Source organism: Echiichthys vipera (assembly GCF_963691815.1).
Source record: "Echiichthys vipera genome assembly, chromosome: 14".
NCBI classification, from domain to species: Eukaryota; Metazoa; Chordata; class Actinopteri; order Perciformes; family Trachinidae; genus Echiichthys; species Echiichthys vipera.
In genome coordinates, this window is record NC_139839.1 from 18,047,244 (window position 1) to 18,071,307 (window position 24,064).

General features: G+C 40.7%; 1 protein-coding gene across 1 annotated transcript in view; it reads left to right on the forward strand.

Annotated features, from left to right (window-relative positions):
- gria3a (glutamate receptor, ionotropic, AMPA 3a) overlaps positions 1-24,064 on the forward strand; it is a 71,926-nt gene that overhangs the window by 8,858 nt on the left and 39,004 nt on the right. Inside the window, exon 3 of the mRNA XM_083927465.1 lies at positions 5,958-6,197. Within this exon, the coding sequence (XP_083783591.1) occupies positions 5,958-6,197 (240 nt within the window). The remainder of the gene's footprint in view (positions 1-5,957; positions 6,198-24,064) is intronic.

Here is a 24,064-nt window from a genome sequence, read left to right on the forward strand (position 1 = left end):
TGGTTCTTAGTGAACTCTGTGAACTCTGATTGGGACGTAGTGTTGCACTGCTAAAAACATATGGTCTGGTTGCACGAGTTAACATTCCTGTATAGGGGAGAAATGCTCTGTGTCGTTTGAATTTCTTTAAACCAATCTCAATCGTGATGAGCCCCAGTTGCAGTGCTGATTACTAAAATAGACAGCGGAAATAGCAGAAGAGGAGGAGTCAGATTAATGGTGACATGATTACAGCTGTGATAATGTTTGGAAACACCTGCGGCCCACTGGAATGTGTCTTTGCTCAGGTGGCAGACACAGAGTCCTGAGATATTTCTACAACATCCCTGTACATCCTGTCCAGCTGAAACACTAAACAGCTGCTGGCAGAATGTGAAGGGTGTATGTTACCTAGAATAACATGGGCGGCATGTTGGCTGTGTGTTCTCACCCTGCAAATCATCATTCAGAATATGTCACAGCTTAGCTGCTCCGCTCGGCTCCACGAGGAAACACTGAATCAGTGTCTGTCAGGCAGCGCATTTACAAGATTTGCTGGCATCCTCCGTCCAGCATAGTAGAGCTGTTTCATTTGAAGATCCCCTGTAAAACACAAGTGGAATAGGACCATGATTACTTTTTAGTTTTTGTGACTGAACATTTTCTATCCTTTTTGATATAACCTGCAACTATTAATACAGTATGTCAATTTTGTTGTTTTGGCAGAAATAAGCCATAAGTAGTCCAATGAACTGTTAGAGATGATTTATGTGTCATGATGGGAAAATGGATTACAGTTCATAGATATGTGTCCATGAAATGTAAGCAGAAGTGGGAGCAGAATCTGAATGACTTGTTGAATCCCAGGTTTTAATCTAGGCAGCCCGTAAAAACTAACTCTTATCTTTACAGTGGGTTGGTATGCACTCCATATACCCAAATGTATGTGTACAAGCTCATCAAGTGAAATATCACAGCAATTGTTGAATAGATGAACTCTTCATCTATCGCTAGTATTTTCAGTTTGTCCAATACTCATTTACGTTTATAACTTTGTTTAGTGCTAATACCCAATATTAGTATTCATGCTATATGCTTAACTAAGATGGTGATCATTGTGAGCAGTAAACCTGCTTAGCATCAGCACGTTAGCACTGTCACTGTGATGGGAGCGTATGTGTTCCCCGGGTCCTATGTTACCTGCTTTGTATGTGAACGCTTTTCAAAGAAAGGGTCCTATGTTCCCTGGCCTGTTATTTTTTTCCACAATCAGTGCCGAATTCCACTGCAATTAGGCCGAAGTAGACCCTAACCCTACCCCCTTACCCTGACCCTAACCCTAACAAAATGCTTAATCAAATCATGAACATAGGGATGACCCCCTTCAGACCTGCTAGCACGACTGTAGGTGTTGTTAATGCTTCATGCTATTATAGCTATGTTTAAATGTGCAAGTGATTCAACTGTTTTTGAGGGCAATGGCAGTGAAGAGGCCTTACATGATATAGTTAGTATAGTGTATACATGTATGGAGTATTTACTTTGTAAGGCTTTGAATGGATGTGAATGGCTTTCATGCTTTAAGGCAGAACTCCTTCTTTAGTTGGTACATTCAGTGTTTCTCCTTGACCCCATCCTTTATAATTTGGTAGTTGTGCCGTGTCCTCTGCCTTCCTCTCTTATTGAACATGTGACCGTGGGACAGGACAGGTATTCCCATGTGACTGAGACCAACCAAGCCTCCTTCTCCCTCAGGAAAACAATCTGAAGTTCTGCTGCTCTGTTGTCCTCCAGTATCGCTGTAGGCACTGACAGTAGTAGAAAAATAACTTCCCACCAGGCAGCAGCAAACGCATAAACAGCTTATTTGTTATCGTCACAAAAAGTCATCGTCCTCACTTTATCAGAGTGCAATATCAATTCCCTCAAACCCCAAGGCTCTCTCCAGCGACTTAGTTCAGGAAAACTCACCTCTACATCTCAGCGTGAGTCCTCCTCTATCCTTTTCCGCATTCTCACTTTCCTACATGCATAATGTTCAATTTCCTCACTGGTGTGATGTTCCTTTTTCAGGCGAGGACAGCAGCTCCTTTCTATTCCCCTACAGCAACAGAGCTTTAAGAATTCACTTTGTAGGCTCGGCTCTGCTGTGCACATACACCACAGGTTCTTCCCAACATCAAAAAAAAAAAAGATTCTGCAGCTGTCTGCGGCAGAGATCCTCAAAAATGCAAAGCCCAAGTTTCAGGTAGACGTAAGACAGTGTTGGTGATACTGGAGCCGCTGCGTCTTACCTGTCAAGTTTGGCGAGATGGCGAGAGCTGAAGAGAAGCAGAGAAATTCATGAGGGAGAAAAGGAGAGAGCAACAGCAATGACAGGGAGGTGTGGGTGTTTGTTAGCGAATGGAGGATACAAGATGGTGCTTGATTGAAAGTAAAGATAGGTGGATTTTTCCAGTTGGATATTAATCATGCATAGGAAGCATGTGTTAGTATTCTGAACAGAAACGCACAGAGCCCGCAGTGCAAAAAAATAAATCCACATCCCTTCTGTCATAAAGTAAATGATGCATATCTTCATTGCTGACAGTGATCAGGGGAATTTACCGTAGTTGAGTAGTGTTTACTGCTTTATGAGCCCAGATATATTATTTCATTATTCCTTTAGCAGAACAGGCTGCCTATTTAACCTTGACAAACAAAAAGCTATTGTTCCCATTTTGACAATAGAATTGTATGATATTAGATGAGCTGAGTGTTAATTTTATTGCTGCCCTCTATTCTTGTTGGATAACACAAGCTGAATATTGTCTGTTGCAGAAGACATTTGTGAATCTGTAATTTTGAGGAGGATCTGTGTTGTGTTGAATAATGTAATCCGCTGAAAGAGCTGTGAAGCATGCTGAATTCAAAACTGAATAGAAGATCATCCACTCTGACATTTTTCTGTTTATGAAGAGGGGGGTAAATTTAGCTGTTTACAAAAGGCCCATCGTGTCCTCCTGAAAAATTGTCTGTCAAATATAAAACACCGGTGCAGCCGCCCTTGAAGATTTTTATCCTGTATTACAGCATCATCTTCTACCAGTAACACCAAACAGGTGCAGTTCTTCTGCATTATTCTTGTGGATGCCTGTGTTTGTTTAGTTTACCAGTTTCACCCTGGCCTTTCAACACAGCAGATCTGATGTGTGTGCTGAGTAAAGTTAAAGGCTGAGAAAATGGGGGGAAGGAGGAATAATGAACAGCAACACTGATGCTGAGTTCGAAATGACATACTTTTTGTTTTTATTTTAGTATGTACTGCAGCTGCCCTTATATAGTACGTACAGGTACGCTAACCGGACCTCTGTAGCCCGCTCCTCATCTCTGCTACAGGCTAGCAGCACAAGGCCACATTAGCCGCTATTAGCATAACACCCACATTTCAGTCGGTGGTTAAATTGCATTGTGGGTAATGTGATCACCAGATTTTAACAAAATCTGTTATAAAAAAAAAAAGAAAAGTCTGATTCTCAATTTCAATGTGTTTTGTGCCCTTCCTATACCCTGGCAATCCAGACGCACCGCTAGCAAATTTCTATTTGCTCTGTAGATGCTTCTGGGCACGAACCGTTTGATATCAGAAATCACCAATCAAATCGATCAAATCGTACTACACTATCTGTTGTGGGCGGGCGTAACCGGATGATGACAGTTTTTCGCCGTCAAAGTCATGTTAAAAAACAAATACTGCATTTTGGTCGTGGTTCAGCACACAATTCACAATAACGAAATTATGAAGGATGGGGTCAAAGAGAAACACTGAATGTACCAACTATAGAAGGAGTTCTGCCATAAGCATGAAGGTCATTCACATCCATTCAAAGCCTTACACAGTAAATACTCCATACATGAACCATGCTAACTATATAATGTAAGGCCTCTTCATTGTCATTGCCCTTCAAAAACAGTTGAATCACTTGCACATTTCAACACATGATAGCATGGAGTATTAACAACACCTACAGTCATGCTAGCAGGTCTGAAGGAGGTCATCCCTATGTTCCCCGGGTCCTATATTCCCCGGTCGCATAAGCCTCTGCCTTTGCTGATTTAATTCAGAATTTTGTTGGTGTTAGGGCTTACGGTTAGTGTCAGGGATAGGGTCAGGGTTGGGGGGTAGTGTTAGGGTCTACATAGGCCTATATGCCGTGGAATTTGGCACTGATAGTCACATACAAAGGGGGAAACATAGGACCCGGGGAACATGGGTACGATCCCATTCAACATCGATTGTTCACTTCCCCTCGGGGGAATCCCTGGGGCTATCTTAAGTGTTGTATAAATGGTCGGAAAAACTGAAGTGAACTTGGTGAGATCAACCCACGGAGGGCTGAGTGATTGAGTGAACGACGATGTGCACTCCAGAGCCGGATATCACCCACAATGCATCGCAGTTATGCAATTGGTGCAAGAGAATACATCCGTGGATAGGTGACAGTAATGGACAGAAAACCCTGCAATTGCTCACCTCTAAAGAAGAACAATATGCATAAATAATGCAACTTTTTATTATTATTAAAAAGCTTCACTTTCTGATGTGCTCTACATTTTCAGTTTTTCTTTAAACAATATCTTATTATAAGTCTGTATTCTTACATGTGTGGGCTGTTCGCCTATTTAGCAGATAGTTTCTAATTTTTTACTAAAAATGTCTCATTGAAATGAGTCTAAAGGTATATCTGATTATATGTAAGAAGCAGTACAGCGCTAAACCTACAACTGGTGGTGGATCCATGATAGTTTGGGCTGAAGTGAACGAGGGCAGGTGCGTTTCATTTCATTCCCTGCTACTCTCCCCGTACAATTTCCTTCAGCTCTCCAAGTGGCCTCCGTGTGATGCGTGCTGTTATGTAGTACCAAGGGCTAAGGGGAATGTGATGGAGGGCGTGTTGAAAAACTATTGAAACGCAATAACCCTCTACCATTGACTCGTTGCTGTTGTTTTAGATACGTCACCGTGTTCATTGCTCTGATTGTCAGTCGTAAGACTATCCAGTTGCGTGCATTGGTATTTTGAAATGCATGCGTTGGGGCCGTAAGGTCTATCGCTCATTGCCAGACCCTACATCATTCTAGATGTGGGTCTAGATTTCCAGGCATAATCAAACATAATCAAACATTTATCAGAGGTACTGAGAAGCTTCAGTGGACAGTGTTGGAATCTGAAATGAGCAGAGGCTCAGAAAAACCAGATCAGCTCTACTGGTTTGACCAACATGTGCTTGTTTTAGTTAATACTAACATTTAGACAAGGGTCATATCCCAGCTTTAGTGCTGCTTGGTGTTGTTAAAAACATTTATTATGTACAAATAAATAAAATAGTTAACGTCTTGTAAGACCAAGTGTCTGATGCAATGAGCATTTATGGTCGGAGCTCATTTCCATATGCCCGCAGATGGCGGCAGATAGGGCTTGTTATAAATCTTTTATACTGCAGCACAGCTCGCAATTGCACATTTGCATGCTCATGTTTCAGTGTATTAGTCCATTAAGAGCTGTGGCCAATGCACTGATCTCCCTATTATTTCTAGTTGATTACCCAAGCAGTTGCATTTAGACCAAGGAGAAGTGAAGGGCACCGGGCAGCAGAGCATGGCCATGGGGAGCAGATATCCCACATGGCGCCCATTTATTCGGATTGCGGCTCCTTCACTTTGAAGATTAATGTCATCATGAAACCGCCCCCCCCATACACACACACACACACACACACACATCTCGACCTGGCATTGAAATTTTTACCCCTGCATTGGCCGTTAATCGACTCAGCTATTTTAACTTTCAACAAGTCGTGAAATTTTGCCCGTACTTTGAAAGGCCGGTTTGTACTCTTGGCATCCTTCCTAACTGAAGGAATAACTGATCATAAATTACTTTGTTTTGACTGTGTGCTTGTCCCTGCCTTGAACCTTCTCTCTGTCCCTGTCACCAGTCTGCTCCCAGTTCTCCCGAGGAGTCTACGCCATCCTCGGCTTCTACGACAGGAAGTCCATGAACACGTTGACCTCCTTCTGCGGGGCGCTGCACACCTCCTTCATTACTCCCAGCTTCCCCATCGACGCTGACGTGCAGTTTGTCATCCAGATGAGGCCTAGTTTGCGGGGAGCTGTTCTCAGTCTGCTGGATCATTACAAGTGGGAGAAGTTTGTCTACCTTTACGACACTGACAGAGGTAAGACTGTAAAGTTAAAACGCACTCACTACAAGCTTTCAGGAGGAGATGGTTGAGTAGCACAGAACATCTTTAGCTAGAGAAAGTGGAAAAAGTCAAGACATGCTCATGCAGAAGTGTTATTATACAGTGTATATGATCTGTCTTTAATATGTAAATCCTTCATCACAAATCCTCATTCTATGAAGGTCTGATACATTTTAATCTATGCCAGTAATGATCCTAAATTGCTTCACTATGTCGCTGAATGCTGCTCTCAGAGGCAGTCATTTGCTGCTCGTTACCGAGGAATGAGTCATTCACAGGTGCTGCTGATCCGTGCCGTAGTACGACTCCAGCCGCCTGAGCCTCTAATCCTCAGCACTCTCTGATTATCATTTAGCTCTAATTGGATTATATAAAGACTGAACACAACATGCTGTAACTTCTGCATGTGCTTCATGGCCTCCCGTCCCCCTCATGTAGGCCAACTATTTACAGACTTGGGTCTTTGCCGTCCTCCGAGGGTCAGCATCTGGATAGCCTCAGTTGAAAAAGAGCTCAACAATCTGTCTTCGTAGATTTGGACCACAGGCTTGCCATAGACTGTTTTTTAGCAACAAACATATGATGTGATTCCATTTGTGTTTTTACCTCCTGTTACTTGTATTTAAAATCACTCTTTAGATATAGAGATTTTCTGGGTGCACTCTCTGCTGGTAAATGTGCCAAACTTCAGAACTGTGCATTCCAAGTATTTTTAAACTGACATAGAGGGAGCATTTCTAGGACAAGTGCACTCCTTTTTTTTCACATTCCCCAACTTCACTTTATACATCTCCCGTTCAGTTGGTTGCCTAATCTAATAGCCAAAATACATGGGGAATGAACATAAGATGTCACATAGACAGGGCGCAGAAGCTACACAGACAGCTGTGGTTGCTGCCAGCATCACTGTGTGTATATTGAGTAGTAATGCAGCTGCTTATGCAGGGTTTGGAGGCCTAGGCTATATGATTTGGTACTGAATGAATTAACTGGATAATTTTAACTACAGGATCATGGATACACATTGATTTGATTGATTTATTTAATAGGGAAATATGAAAACACCCACAAGGTTTCTGTGCTGCATCATATTATATATATATTATATGAGTTATGTATCTTAATCATTTTAAAACAAATTGCACTTGGTTTGTTTTACACAGTTTTATGTAGTTTTTACCTATTGAAGGGTTGTACATAGAGAGAGAAAATATATTGAAAAAATGAAAACAGAATTAAGCTGTTGTGTGCAGCTTCTGTGGTCCATACAACAGCTTCAGTAGGATATAATGGACATGCTCTGCTGTGGGGGCTCTGCTACGGGCCCTCTGCTGCGGGCACTGCGGCAGTTGCCTAGTCATAAAACTGATTCTCACAGAGCCATCTTGTGCTTTTTTAAATCAATTTGAAATCTGCAAAAACATTTATAAACCCTAAAAACAAACAAAGGCAACAGCAACACTACTGTCATCGTGATCTCAAATTGGAAGGGGACCTCTGCTTCATTTGCTTGCCAGTGTGTCTCTGTGTTTTGGTGGCAGATTGTAGAAGCTGATAATTGGTTGGCTGACAAAATGATTAAGCAGTTTATAGTCTCTCTTGGGCACAATCAACCTTCTCGGGAACCGCTTCCTGATGTGACTCTTCGAGCACTCAACTTTTCTGTCCTTTCTCACCTGCTGTGTCAAGGCTGACGGGCCGCCATCTGTAATACTTTACCCATTTCCACCATGTGACACAGTGTAAACACTGTAGTTTAGAATGGATTCCCACATGCTGCACAGCTTGTATTTGCTGAGAGGCTAGTTAGCCATCCTATTTTGGCTGCCAGTCCCAGCCCACTCCTCCTCGTCAAGGCTTTGGAGCAATAGCCAACCCTCATCCAAATGTCAGTTTAATCTTCATTATAGGAGAGAGGGCTTCATTTAAGGCCAGAGAGGGACTTGCAGGGGGCTCTCGAGAGACACTTGTGTCAGTGACTGTTGATAGTTTGTGGGACAATGTGACAGTAATAGGCTGTCGAGGCATTTATACGTGTAATGCCTGTCCCTTAATAAGACACTGGCCACATCTGAACAGAGCTTTTTATCAGAACAAAAGCAAAGGCATCTTAAAGTCAGCTTGAAATTGGAAGAATCTTTTAAATGAAACAGTCGATCCCTTGCTGTATATCTTAAGGAAAGTGGACTCTGTCTTCCTTTTCATCACACACCATAAGAGGGATTTTTCTTATCATAGCCTGAAGGCATAACTACCATCAAAACGGAATGTGTATGATAGGATTTTGACTGTAATAGAAAATAATGTGCCAACCACTTAATGGATCCATGCATTATCGCACATTTATTTCAAATTGGAATAGTACCACCATCAAATACTATAGTTTCAGCTTCTCTCTCATGTTGGAGATGCCTTGCACTGAGGACAGTATTGTTTTGATCTAAACTGCTTTAACTGACGTATTCGTAACGCTGATCAAATAAGGAGTCGTGTTTGTTTTCCTGCAGCTGATTCGTACACAAGGAGAGTCTGTTACTGTTTCATGCAGCCAACCTCATCATAATAATTCTTCTCATCAGAAGAAATAATTGTTTGACAAACATAACTGATACTAAAGGTCAAGCTGAAGAAACCACACGGATCCAAGAAAAGCACAACAAAGACACCCTCACACACATGGGTCATTAAAGACATGTCTATCTGCAGCAGTGCATCCTGGATGTGGTTATGAAATGTCCTCATTAAACAGACTAATGGCTGCTGGCAGAAAAGACCTCTTGAACCGAGGAACATCTGGGCATTACCAGCTGGCCCCTGAGAGCAGGAACAAAACCAGGTTTTGTCATATTTACATAATTTACTACAGATTGCATATACTGCTTAAAGGGGACACATTATGTTCATATTCAGGTTCAAACTTGAATTTTGGGATTCTACTAGAACATGTTTACATGATTTAATGTTGAAAAATGATTTCTTATTTTCATTTTTCTCATACTGTCCGTCTGAATATACCTGTATTCACCTTCTGTCTAAAATGCTGTTTTAGCGCCTGTCTCTTTTAGGCAACCTCCCGAATAAAAGCCCAGTCTGCTCTGATTGGTCAGTGTTTCCGGGTCTTACACATCTTCGCTCTCATCGATCTGCACCATTATTGCAGCCGGTGAATGACTGTGACAGCATTGTAGCGACACATTCTACCTATATTTAGTATAGTTGTGACATCACAACAATACAAAAGTCCTGACGGTTCGTTTAATGGCCCCGTTTCTGAATATGAGCTTAGGGCATCTCTCTGTAGCTTTGATACGTTCACAGTTTTTATATAGCACTTTAACCTGCTTTATAATTTAAAAAAAAGGAACATGGAAATCTCACTTTTTACATGGGACCACAGTATAGACACTTTTTTGTTTTGGTAATTCTAATACTGCAGCTCCTTATTTAAATATCCAGAAACCACCAAGGGCGAGTATTAAAATCACTGTCTATGTGCCTTGACGGGTTCTTTCAATAACCTCTTCAGGCTGGCTCCAAGATAACAAAGATTATACTGATGTCAAGACTGTTGTTGTGAAACATTAAATAACAAAAAAAAAAGTCTCAACAGATAAAATCACTTCTTCTAATGTGTGTCTTGAGGGTAATTTAGAGAGTTGTCATTTCATTAAAAACATTGAGAGAAGTACTGTATGTTTCCATTTGATACATAAGGAGTTGTCTTTGCCATGATGTCCTCTACAATAGATATTCTGATTCACGCAGTAATGGAGTATTATTATATATCAGTTTGCTGACGTTGTTGCAGTGTTAAAGTCCAATTGCTACAGTATTACATTTTTTTAGCATTTAATATCAGTACTCAGATCCTTTATTAGTAATACAATTTAAAGATATGCTAATTAAAAGTCCTGAATTGAAAATGTACCTGAAGTATACAAGACCACATTATCATTAAATAAAATCAAACATGTGCTATTTGGAAATCTTTAAATACACAAGTACAAGCTATTATGGAGAAGATTATTTTAGAAAGACTTATTTTAGAGTGTGACATCAGACCACAGAATCTCTTGGAAACTGTATCTGCATTACTGTGTGGAGGTTTGGAGACACATCATTATGCATATTACAAAAAAGAGCCATAAGGATCGTAAACGGTGCTGGATATTGAGTTTTGGTTTCTGTCACATTAGTGACACATTACTATATGAGCATGGTGCTTCTTCTCCTATTTGAACAAGAATTTTTAATGTACGTGAGACATATTCACCATGATTATTGGTAAAGGCTGTGTCTTTTACATGTTTATTTTATTTTTATTTTTAAATGTTTGAAATAAATCAAAATAAATTCAAATATGAAAGTAGGATATTCATTACAAAATAATGCCTCTGTGTTTTTATTATTATGAGACATAGATTATGCATAAAGGTGTATGCAGCTGCACATTCTAATTTTACAGCAAATATCAGCTATTTCATTTCATTTCGTGAGGTAGTTTAAAGCAAAACTGTGAAACTTTTAAAAGACAAAACCACACACTGCTGTTACAACCTATACTTGGTCTCGTATGACCATAAGCGTACGGTGGCTATAGCTATATTTAGATGGATATGTTTTAGTATTTACAATTATCCCACAATTGTCAAAGTATTCATCTAAAGCTACACAGACTGAAGAACATGTACTTCAAAAGTCTATTTAAGTACAGTACTTGGGCAAATGTACTTGTGTGAGATCCCACTATGTAATCTAATCCTAACTGTCTAATGAAGTCCTCCCGATTCATGAGCTCCACATAATGGAAACTAGAGCTTCATGTCTTTTTGTTGCCATTAAAATGAAGGACTACAATCGAACTACCTTGACTGCAGCTTTTCCTGCATCCCCCCTGCCCCTCTGAGAAACAGGGACGGTTAGGATGGCGAAGAATTTGCATTCGGTGTGTAATCACACTGCCCTGCTGCTGGATGTCTGGTTGGTTTCGTCCCTGCAAGGAAACGTCTGATTAATTGCACTCTGCTAAAGAGCTTCTCTCAGCAGTCAGGCACACAGGCTCATTAAGCGAGAGTGGGAGAGAGCGAATGGCACAAAGCAGCTGTTCCACACCACGAACACCTGACTGCACCTTCACTTCAAGATGGACATATATCAATAGGCCTTGACCCGACCACCCCCCCACCCCCCCCTTTGGGTAAATACTGCTTTCCTCCCAGGCCCTGATATTGGGCCTGAGGCAGAGATTCATCAACCAAGCTCCTTTATTTCAAGAGAGCCGTTATCCTCCCTGTTCAAGGACTCTATTATGCCTCATAGAGAACACAGAGTGAGCAAAGGAGAGCGTAGCTTGGATACACATTCAACAGAATAGCCAAGTAGTGACTGAAAGGTACTTTTCTTAGAAATGGGTTTCAAAGGATTCTGAAAAACATAGAAATGCAGATAAGGCTGACACGGATAAAGATTCTCCAAGGTGAGACAGGACTGTGTCATATTTAATAACACTTCAACATGGAACAGTGCCTTTTTCCTGTTGTTTTCTAAAGGAAAGCATGTTTATTTGGCTCTGTGTTTTTGAGAATCATCTCTGTCTTGGTGTTGAATGAATTTATGATTCTCTGTGGTAATCAGATTTCTTTATCAGATTGCCTTTAGATTACAGCTAGGAATGGAGTGTGTTTGGAAAGGCAGTGTAGATGCTGCGAGCGTATGTGTGTGTGCAGTGATGTCATTGGTGAAAACCTCAAAGAGCGGTGTGTATTCAGTGAGAAGATACAGCTGAGGCGTTAGCTGTAGTGTTTGCTCATGATGCAAACCTCCTCTGTTATCAAGCGCTCTCTCCGCTCTGCCAGACGCCCAAAATGGCACCAATTGATCCTTGCACATCCACGCATGCAGAGGCAATGCAGCTTGAAAACAACTTCCAAAAAATATGTATGCTGCAGACCGCAGTATCCAGCACATTGTATCAATAAAATAATCTATGTGAATTATAATTGCAGAATAACAATTTCTCAGCATGGACAATTTCAATTTACAGACTCCAAAGAGTTAAATGAACACACAGTCACATTAAGACTCATCTTGCCCATTGAACAGATCAGCTGACAGGCTTGCATTGCAGAGAATGTAACACACTACCGTAGCTACAGCAACCGTCAGAAAGACATTACATAACTTAAAGCAGTTGCATCACTTTGTAAATCTTTGTTCTTTGCTTGAAAAGGGGAGTTACTACGCTTGGCCTCATTAAAGTCAGTCTACATTCTGGGCAGCTCCACGTAACCGTCTTGATACTTTATGTGAATAAAGTAATTCTCGCACCAAACTAGGATGCAGGCATTGACAAACTGGTAAGAGTAGATGGATAAAGGAACATTTGTATCAATATTGCTCTTTGTCCTTTCACATAACTTATAACGTAACATAAAAGGGCACTCTTCTGAATGCAGAAATGGTTTCAGGACCACGGACAGTTCCTACATCGCTCATTGCTTTCTATGGCTTAAGTCCTGTAAGCTATATCTCATTTACTTCTTAACAGTCCTTCATATATTCTTCTATCCATACTGGATTTAGTGGTTTTGGGTGACTAATTAAACGATAAACTTGAATAAATAAGCAGTGAAACATAATAAATCCAGATGCTTCCATACAGGGCGCTGAATGCACAATTTGAGTATGGAAATGTGAATTGTGTGCTGTTGCCTTCCCAGCCTCCAGATTTCAACCCAAATTAAACTATTAAATTATCCATGGGAGATTTTGGAACAGGCTGTTAAACAGCGCTCTTCATCCACCGCCATCAAAACATCAATAAGGCAAAACTTTTTGGCAGAATAGCGTTCATCCCTCCAATAATAGAGTATATCAAGAGACTCGTGGGTGATATAGAAAAAATCCACTATCTCGATATATGTCAATATATTACAGGCTGCCAGGCTTTTACCCTAACCTCACTTAATTATGTTTGTTATGGGAGCATTCAATTTAACTTGAGACCCGAGGCATCTTGAAAACTTGTGCATAGCAGTTTGAAGCTTGGTCAATCATATTTGGCATTTCTGTTAAAGCAGTTCTTATTCTTGCATGTCTTCCCCCTGCCTGACCTCTGACGCTCCCTCCTCCCCTGGCACGTGCGGTGAGAGAGAAATGCTGCGTTTAAGTGCCATGGGAAGTCTGAAGTTTCCGACCTCCAACTATGCACTGGAATGCCTGTCAAAGTGGAATCTCCTACTATTGAATTAGAGGGATGTAGACCTACCCCAAATTCACTAGTAGGAGGTTCTTTGACAGGCATTCCAGTGCACTTTTCCTAGTTGGCGGTTCGAAACTTCGACCTTCCCATGGCACTGGAACGCAGCACGAGCAGGGCAAGTAGAATGAAGCGACAGATGACAGGCAGGAAGCTCAGCAACTCAATTCATTTGTACTGAATAAAATGATTTAATGATTTAAATCATTAATTATCTGTAAGGTGTGATTTCACCTGTCCTGCACGTATTGTAAATTTCTATTTGCTCCTATCTGATCAAGGAGGACGCAGGGGCGAGCAGTTCAAGAGCAAGAGGTTTACACCAACTAAAGTGAAGATTTTCTGTGGCAGCTCAGCATTGTAGTCTCAGCTGCTCACATGGAAAGAAATAATCAAATCGTCAAATGAATAGAAAAGGAAATGAAGCTGTTCGGAGACGAAGAGTGAGCGAAGGAAAAGAGGAGTCAGCAAAGCCTAGATGCCTCCCTCCGTCAGAAAAACGGCACATGGCACATGGGGCCAAGCACTGTCAGACATGCTGTCAGATGCACAGAATGTGTTTTACTCCATGCGTTTGGAGCCCCCTCCCCTGCTTTTTCTGAAAGATGCAGCTTGTCATATCTAATCTGATAACCTTACCACTTTACATGGCCATATAGGAAAGGGGAGCAGCTCTGTTCATGTCTCGACTCTTGTCTATGTGTTGCTCAAATGTCCCTCGTCTATTTCAGGACACTTGCTTTCACGATAACACAAGGCCATTACAACAGTACTCTTTCTGCATTATGAAAGAGATTGATGTGTGCTTCCCTTTTTGGCTCAAGCCATTTTTATTTGCTTAGGAGGGAGATGGGAGGGGAACTGAAAAAAAACCCCCAGGCAGTTAGTGCAGCTCTCACTGATGGGCACGTCTGCTCCAATTCTTTTGTATTTGGTTCAAATACAAATATCTGTGCTTCATCTTTAAAGGTCACATATTATAAAAAGTTAGATTCTCATTGTTTTTTTCTTTTTTATTATACATGTAAAGCGGGTCGAGGTGCTATATAGATGCTGTGACAGAATCAGAACTCTCAATCAACAGAGAAATGCACACAGCCCGTATTCAGAAATTGTGTCTTTAAACAAACAATAATATGTAAAGGTAGAAAGTGCTGCTACACTTATCCCCCTGCAGCAAAGACGGTGCATAGACACAGGTGCAGAAGACCAGGATAAACTGACCAATCAGGGCAGACTGGGCCTTTTCTTTTAAAGAGAGATGCGCTAAAATGGAGCGTTTTGGACAGAGGGTCAATACATACATACATGTCACCGATAATAATTATCACATATTTACTGTCTTGCAGAGTATCGTATCATTCCTATTAAAGCATGTGAACATGTAGAAACCTAAAATTAGCTTTATATGGGAACTTTAAGTGCAGCAAATGTGAATAACATTTGCATAAAGGATGAAAGGAAACAAGGAGAAATGTGCAACATTCTGTTATAAACTTTGCAGCTGTCATTAGATAAGATATAAACAGTTTGATTAGCTCTGATCAGGGATTTGGCAGGAGTGAGTAGCGCGGGGGTGCAGGGCTCTTTGCAGTTCAGCTAATTTGGAACAGCGAGCTGTTATCCGCATTGGTCTGCATCGAGAGTAGGCGTTATTAGGCTAATTGTACTCAAAAGTGTCCTTTTACTGTTATTTGGCAGCTGTGACACTTTTTTTATTTCAACTACTCTGTAGGCAGTACCCACTGAAAACACTCTTCTATGTGGAGTCATATAAGCTTTGAGGTTTTTGGAGGTTTCTCTGAAGTAGGTTCAATAGCTTTGCGTGAGTCCCCTTTGGTGTCGCACTCAGCTTTCGGCATCCACATGACAACGGTGCAGTTCAGATGCCTGTAAGAGAATTTTGAAGAGGTCACCTTCTCCAGGGAGGGGGGAGGGACGACTGAGTCACAGTTGAGACTGCACACCACGCTAAGCCATCATGTGAGCCGCTGCAGACAAGAAGAAACACACGACCAGGTGCCAGCAGAGCCTGGTCCGTCTCTTTCTTCCAACTCTGTCTGTCAAAGAGGAAATAAATCTCTTGCTCAATGGTTTATTTTTCATTTGATCAAACATTTTTCCTTTAGGATTTAAAAATATAGGCTTTAGCAAATGTTTTACGTATTTTTCAAGTCAAGTAAACAAAGAGAAAAATATGCCATTTCTTACAGTAACACTGTAACCCCTCTATAAAACCAATCCTCTGAGCTGCAAAGAAAACCATATGAGCGGAGTACACACTGATCCCCTGAGCAGTGCTGTGTGGGCCAATAAGCTCACATATTCAGGACAACTCTTCTATTTGTTGCTCACTCTAACAATCGCCGTCATCTTTAGGCATTTATTCAGGTGCATTTTGTGGACAAACTTTGAATAATATCATAATATCAGCACTGTGCTTTTAGCATGGTAGCTTGAAAGCAATATGTTTTTGAGACTTCATATATTTGTGTGTCCCTACCAAACCTCTGCAGTAGCACGATAAGAGTCCCTACACATAAAAGAAAGAACCAACATTGTAGTTAGAGAAGAGTTTATTAAAAGAGTGTTTTGAAAGACTTACCAACTGGCCCCGGTACCTGCTCCTCTCATAGTAAAGTCCATTTAAGTCATTTACCAAATGCAATCCAAAAGGAAGGAGCCCATTGGCGCTTCGTTTTATGTGTAGGGACTCTTGTCGGAGTTTGGTGTTATTTTGAGCAGTATTAGTGGTTAAAAAAGCCGTTTTAATGCCTTCACTGTACTGCCCCAAGCTAATCAGTGTTAGCCACGTCTGGCTGACTCTGCCGGATTTTTCTGTTGATAGTTCATACACAAAAAAAACTGTCTCGATGGCTTATTTTATATATATAAGTGCCGAAAAACACCATGGGATGATTTTGTGTCGAAATTACACTTGAAGTACAGAGATAAAAACACCAAAGTATGGTTTACATTTTGTACCACCTTGTCATTTACAAGTGCCTTAATCATTTCAAGTGTTAATTGTAAAAATAAATGTTATTTTTTTGGCCACCTCATGTTACACATTACACCGGCAGTTTGCCCTTCTGCCTGATTGACGTCGCTCCTGATACTGCGAATGTCACGCTCACTCCTGTGATATTAAAACATTTTAACCCGTTGTCACGATGTCGCAGGTCCGGTTCACGTCAGCACTTATCTCCCCAGGAGAACAACTGGCATCTTTTCTTTCTTTTTGAGAAGCACCCACTAAAAACTGATTTCAGTTGATGAAAGAACAAGCTGTCCAGTTGAGTACTGGTGCAGAATGAATCGTAGAGGAAACAGATGTTGCAACCACTCAAAGCCTTTTTTCTTCTCTTTTGTTCTTTGCCTACAGGTATACTGTATGAGTATGTGTGTCTCTCCATGTGCTTCTGACTTCAAATTGCTTGCATCATTTTTATTAAATGTCAAGAAACATTAGATTTCAACAACTCAAAAATATTTAAATATCTCTTTGTTTATCAAAGTTATTATTGACTGTCAATATTTACAACCTGACTACTTATTTATTTAAAGTCGAGATAAAACAAAAAATGCTTTTTTTTTAGATCACATCCCTAGTCGTATTGTGCACCTATTTGATAATATAGGCCAAAAAATACACAAATATTTTCACATCAAAATACAATCATGTTTTTCTGTAAAACAAAATATGACACATGCTTAAGTAAACTGGTAACTGTAACGCAATTTAAACCAATCACATCATATCATCCACCTGGCAATCAATCTGAAACTTTTAGCAACACAGAGCTAAGATCAAGATTCATTACCGTAAACGCTACATGCAGATGAATGGTGTTGGACTACGATGGACTTTTGCCGTTGGGGGAGTTGGGGGAGTTGGAAGAGCTGGCGGCATGGAGGGAGATCGGGCGCTGTTCATCTACATGTACTGCCCGTGCTGCACTCACACAGAGGCAGTTTATCTTTCATATCTCTCTTGTCCTCTTCCCGATATGTGAAGTGTGTGTGGAGCCAACAGTCTACAGCTCTGGAGCTCTGCATTGGCTCGTTTAAAGACACAGTTTCTGAATATGGGCTGCATGCTTTTCTCTGTGGATTGAGCGTTTTGATATTTTCACAGTATTTATACAGCGCCTCGACCTGCTTTATAGTTATAAAAAAGACATGAAAATCAAATTTTCTAAAATATGGGTCCTTTAAGCAAACGGTTGCCTATTTGCACATCCAATAGAAACACAGCAACATTAGCATTCATTTAGAGTCGTGTTTTTGGACACTTGACAAATGTGCGTCCATGCCTGATAACTGAAATTTAGCACCGCCGCGCAGCACCTAAGTGATTCATGTTTTGCCTGACATCAAGGCTGTCTTTGCAAAACATTTTACTTGTGAGAAAAGGAAATTGTTTTTCCCCCTGCTATATATAGCCTTGTGACAATATGCTCCTGATTTTGAATATGAATTATTTTTCTGGATGGTGCTGAATAATTGAGTCTGTAAAATGTCCTTGATGGTTGTCCTGCCTGCTGGCTGTTGTAATAAGGTACCATCTGTTTACAAAGTCAACCAAAATTCTTCGAGCTGAAGACTTTGTAATTTGTGCACCGACTGATGAATCACACCAGTGTTAATATTTACTAAGAGACCTTGGATGTCCTTTGACGTTCATATTTCACGTTTGTGGTCATTAAAGTTTCAGTGCACTGATTCCTTCAGTTTAGGATTTTAAAAATTGCAAACTTTTATTTCCACATTAATTGTAAGCATACTGAATAGCGACAAGCTCATTCAAAACTTTGAAATACAAAATATCAAGCGTATTTTAGTGACAGGAAAGGAATGGAAATAAAACTTTGTAAATCCTCTTAAATCCTTTTTCTTAAGCAGCTACTAACACGTTTCAAAGTGCCATGCAGCCAAGCTTATAGTGTTCAGTACTATGTGTCAGAATACTTGGAGGTGAGGTGACACTTTTTTTTTTCATATCCCCTCTGTCACCAGAGATACACTGTGCTGGATTCTTATTTTGATATCGTCAAGCTGATAAAAACAAAAAAAAAAAAACATGTTTCTGCCCTATAGTCTGCGTGATGAAGAGCCGGATCCAGTCTGGGGTCAGCTGCAGCTTCTTATCTATGATCAGATACTTTACACTGCACGTAGACGGGACAGTTGCACTAACGCGGCTTTTGAATTCCTTAACCTCCCAGAGTGTCAGACATGTGGACATACATCTCCTCTGCCTCTTTAGACTCCTGAGTGGCTGGTGTGGTGGCGCCCAGCGAGAGCCACTTGTCTTTAAAGGCCATATCTGATCTGAGTGCTGTCTGCCGAGCGCTTCACTGTGAAGGTCACCAGCAGGGGAATGGAGGGCGGACATGTCAGCTGAGTCGCTGTGCTCTGAATACTTAGAGGCTCTATTGGGAACATGTCAGCTCACATGTCCATCAGTGTCGGGCGGTCACTAGTGAACGGTTGAGCCGGTAGAGAAAAGCCGCTTCTTTTTGCTGTGAATGGATTCTTTATTAAAAAACAATTCTGAGTAAAGATTTACGTCAGTCAGAATATGTCAGCACTACCTCTTTTTACTCTGGGTAATTTGCACATGAAGCCCTCCTAGTGGCTCCAAAAGTGGGCCCACAATTACTATGTATTATAGGCGTTACCATAAGTAACTCTTCAGTTGTATACAAAATCAAATTCAACTAATTTCATGAATCCTACACCTTGGGGAATGGGCAGTATCCACAATGTATACCTCTTTAGAGATTAATACAGGTGCTAGGGAGTATTACTGCATATGTAAAATAAGTTTTATTGTGCTGAGGTTTGTGTTCTGACAACTTTTACACGCCCCATCAGTTCCTGGTTCGAATCCCGGCTGGGACCCTTCTGTGTGGAGTTTGCATGTTCTCCCCGTGTCTGCGTGGGTTTTCTCCGGGTTCTCCGGCTTCTTCCCACAGTCCAAAGACATGCACGTGTTAGGTTAATTGGTGACTCTAACTTGCTCGTGGGTGTGAATGGTTGTCTGTCTCTATGTGCCCTGCGATAGACTGCCGTCCGGTTCGGGGTGTTCCCCGCCTCACGCCTGATGTCAGCTGGGATTGGCTCCAGCCCCCCGCGACCCCGACAGGGACAAGCGGTTGAAGATGAATGAATGAATGAAAAAGTCTGGGGAACTGTGAAAAATTGGATACATTGCCTCAAGTGATGTCACTAGAGTCAGCGTCGGTTAGGGCTGAAGACCACAAGACTGAAAATGAACACTCGTCTGCATCTGGATTTGAACATTTTTCAGTGCATACTCATTCAAAAGGATGCACTTTAATTCAATGATAAAGATGCCTATAATTTAGTTAAGTTAGACCATTTGTATATCCGTTTCTTCAATTCATAAAGAAAACTTTGTTTTGTCGCATGCCTGCATGGTGAATGAAGAATCAACAAATGGAGAAGAATTTTGATGCGTTGCAGTCATATTTCTTCACGTTTAACAAACTATAAAACCTCAGTTTACAAACTCTCACACAACTTGTGTGGTCTGAACCAAGTCTCGTTACCAGTCGTGTGTTCATTACTTTCCACACATGCATTTTCGCTAAAACCCTACTATGTACACTTCCGTTACTTGAGAAGCTTGCACAGGTGCATTGCTCATCTGTGTGAAAGTGTTGTAAATAGTAAGGGTTTATCTACAAAAACATGCAACAAAAACAGCTGGACACTACTTTACTGAACCGTTCATTCTCAGTGTATATGCACAGGATGCTTCAGGGTTCCACATCACAGTTGAATACCGGATCACGATCGGCTTCCAAACTAGCTGTGGTGTCTCAAAGTCATGCTTGCTCATACATGTCTACATGCATCATTCAGCACAGTGAAGGCCAAACATCCGAGCGAAGTAAAACGTAAGAGAAACACTCTTTTGAGTGAAAGACCACTTTAAAATTCAAGTCTAATAGCACTAAAATTTCAATTATTCAGGAAATGAGGAACTCTAATATTAAAATGGCATGTCCGACAGTCTAAGGTCCTTGCTGAGGTTTTATAATACCCATACCTTTACAAATAATGCATGGATAACTGTGTAACCCAGCCAAACCCTGTCTAAAGTATTAATGAGCATAGACTTCTGTGCATAACCTAATAAAGCATACATGCAGGAGGTGATGTAACAGCTTTAGCAGCCATGATAGTTAAGAGCAGTCTGGTCTGTGCTGCAGGGAGGTAGTGCATCCCTTGATTGTGATACAGAGTGAGAACCAGTTTCCATTTAGCCCTTGTAATGCCTGCCTCAAGTGTAGAGGCGCTGTAGCTGACTTATATTTACATAAATACATTTTACAGCGGCTTATTCAGCACTCATGATAATATTCCTTATTTTATGGAATCAGCAGATTTACCCCTGCTCTGAGAGAAAAAGGGTAACGCAGCATGTGGTGCTTTGCTCTGCTTTGCTCATTTAGTCCAGTCAGCTGTAGTGTGTTGTATTTTCTCTCTGTCCGTTAGTTATGGCCCTATACAGCACGTAATGAGCTCCCACCACCGTGCTTTGTCACCATCACTCAATATATTATATGCATTGCTCTTCAGATAATGGAAATATGCAAATTCCCGATGTAGTTGTCATTATCTGTCTTGGGAGCTGTTTTTTATTCTGCTGTTTTTGTGTTATTAATTTTTTTTGTGCTTGATAGGGTGTTACCTTTTCAAAGGCGGTTGTCGTTGTTTTTTAATGGCTGCAATTCACCCGACTTGTTTACTCACCGCCTCAGTAGACAATAAACTGGACTTGTATTGAGCTGCATTCATTTCAAGTAAAGTCATTTAGATTCTAGAGGGGCTTGAAATTGACATTTGATATCAGTTTATTTTTAACTTTAACTTACAAAGCTTTATTTCAGAAAAACAAACATTTTACTCTCAGGATTTGAAGATATTGCAAAAATAGAAACCCCTGCTGTGCAAGATACAGTATGACAAACTTAAACATGTCCCTGAACAATCAATTATACAGATTTCACTTAACTCAAATAACATTCAACCTAAACATAGCTGGTTTAAAGCCGGCTGTTTCAGCACAGAGAGACTGATCACACGGTTTCACGCCTGTGGCAGTGACCTATTCTCTGTCAATCAATCAAACACTGTGTAATCTTACACCTATTATGCACAAGAAGAAACACAATATAAATGCAAATACATAACCTATTTGTATGAATACACCTCATCTATTTATGACTAATGCTAAACATTAGTTTAAAATGTTAAACTGTTATGATGTAAAATTGCCTGTTACACTGGCAGGAGCAACATTATGATACTCTTTAAACTGTAGACACAGAAGCGTATGTTTATTAATGTTATAATAATTTACGGAATTACGATGGATAACATAAGTAGTTAATAAAAGAGCCTCGACTGTAAAGTCCAATGTTTATTAACCTTTTAGAAAAGTAACAGAACAGAATTTCAGGACATTTTTAAAAACCCAAGATCAGACTTTATTATCCCATATGGCTGTAAGCATTTATGGGTAGCTCGGAGGATAATGTGTGTGTGTGTGTGTGTGTGTGTGTGTGTGTGTGTGTGTGTGTGTGTGTGTGTGTGTGTGTGTGTGTGTGCGTGTGTGTGCGTGTGTGTGCGTGTGTGTGCGTGTGTGTGCGTGTGTGTGTGTGTGTGTGTGTGCGTGTGTGTGCGTGTGGGTGTGCGTGTGGGTGTGTGTGTGTGTGGTTGTGTGTGTGGTTGTGTGTGTGAGTGAGCACAGTCACTGTGTCACTGTGTTTGTCCTCACATAACAGATGTTTTGTTGAATCGGCTCCATGAAAGCTTCAAATAGCTCAGCGGGAGGTTCTGGCTTACAATCCGAGTAATGAGACAGTTCACCTTCATTTTCTTTTAACTGCAAAACGGCATATCCAAATGTACCAATGCCGATTTCACTCTAAATTCAGACAAATGGATAAAAATCTCAGTAAAAACAAAATGTTATGAACACACTGTACAATTGAAGCGGCTTAAAATGACCCCGACATGTTGTTTCGGAAAGGAACTCGACAGGTTTGTGGTTGTTTTTCATTTATCAGCCAAAACTCTTGTTTGCTTTTCCCCCCAAAATGTAACAAAAATAAAATAAAGAAGCTGCAAATGACTTTCCTCAAGTAAACTATTTCAAACAAATATAACAAAAAGCTTTCTGGGTTCTTTCCTGTTTAGCTAGATTCTCTGATGTCTCTCTTTTCGGATGACTTAGAAACCGCCTTTGTGGCCCATCATGACTGCTGACCATGTCTCCTTAACACACTTAGTGAACTATCAGTGGAACCATCCAAATTCCTGCAGGTGTGTCGTGGCTTTTCAGTGTCGCTGCTCAGCCGGGTAACTGTTAGCTCAGCTTCTTCCTTTCATATACCTCATCTACTGATTCACACAGTGGGGCTCTTTTGCCGATTGTGCTCTCTGAACTGCTTCTTTAGCAGTCCATTTCACCACATTTGCTGGAGTATGTGCTACACGTCTTTTTGTTATGTCATTGCCCCCCTTACTTTTGTTAACTCTAGCCTTAAATTTGCAAGTTTGAATTCCTCAGTGAGGCAGGAAAGAGATAAGTGAGGTGACCTCCTGTGACACACTGCTAAGGCAGCATGGGACAGAGCCGTTTCCCAGTTGATAGTTAATTATGCTCTGTAACCTCTCTATCTTTCTTACGGGCCGCAGCTTTAACTTAATCTGTCGTGGGTGTATCGACCTCTCTGTGGACTCGTCTTTATTCCTGAATCTGCCGTCGCCATTTTCTCATTCATAAACTTTTGCCATACTTCTCTGATATTAACTCTGAAAAGACTGATTAATCATGTATCTGACAACAGTGATGTAGAAATAAGGCTTTTTTTCACCAAAATAACCCATTACAAAGTAGTATCTGAGCTTCTCCAGTCAAAAGTAATTTGATTCTTTTTGTACCCAGATCTAGGAAAAATAATACTATTTACACGGTTTTGCTCGCAGCCAAACAATGCAAGCGTTTTCGATTTAACATTTTTTTTATCCGATGTGCAGGTGGTATTTTTATGTTTCTCTTTAGGATACCCATTAACATCGGGCGAAGAGACTGCCAATGAAAACTAGCCTTTAAGATAACTTCAGTGCATTAACATTTTTTATGAATGTTAATTAATGTACACTGTCACTTTTCTTAAATAAAGAAGTTTCAAATGTGACTTGTGATTGGCCCACTGCCACAGCAGCTGTAACCCCTACAGTCGGTTTTGTGATGAAGCGGAGCATAGTGCATTTCAGAGTTGGTGGTTTAGATACCAGATGAAGTAGTACCTGAGGTACACTTTAAGGGTACCAGTATTGGTATTATATAGGTATTGTAATGTTACCCATCCCTAAATATGACTATACACACTGCACTGTAAATCTATTGCAAAGTTGCACAGATGCTTTAGTGTTTGTCTTAATTCAGATTGAAAAAACACATCAGATCATTCAGATTATTTCCCCATCCATGTAGCAACTGTTTTATTGTTGACTGTTTGAATAACACAAATGGATT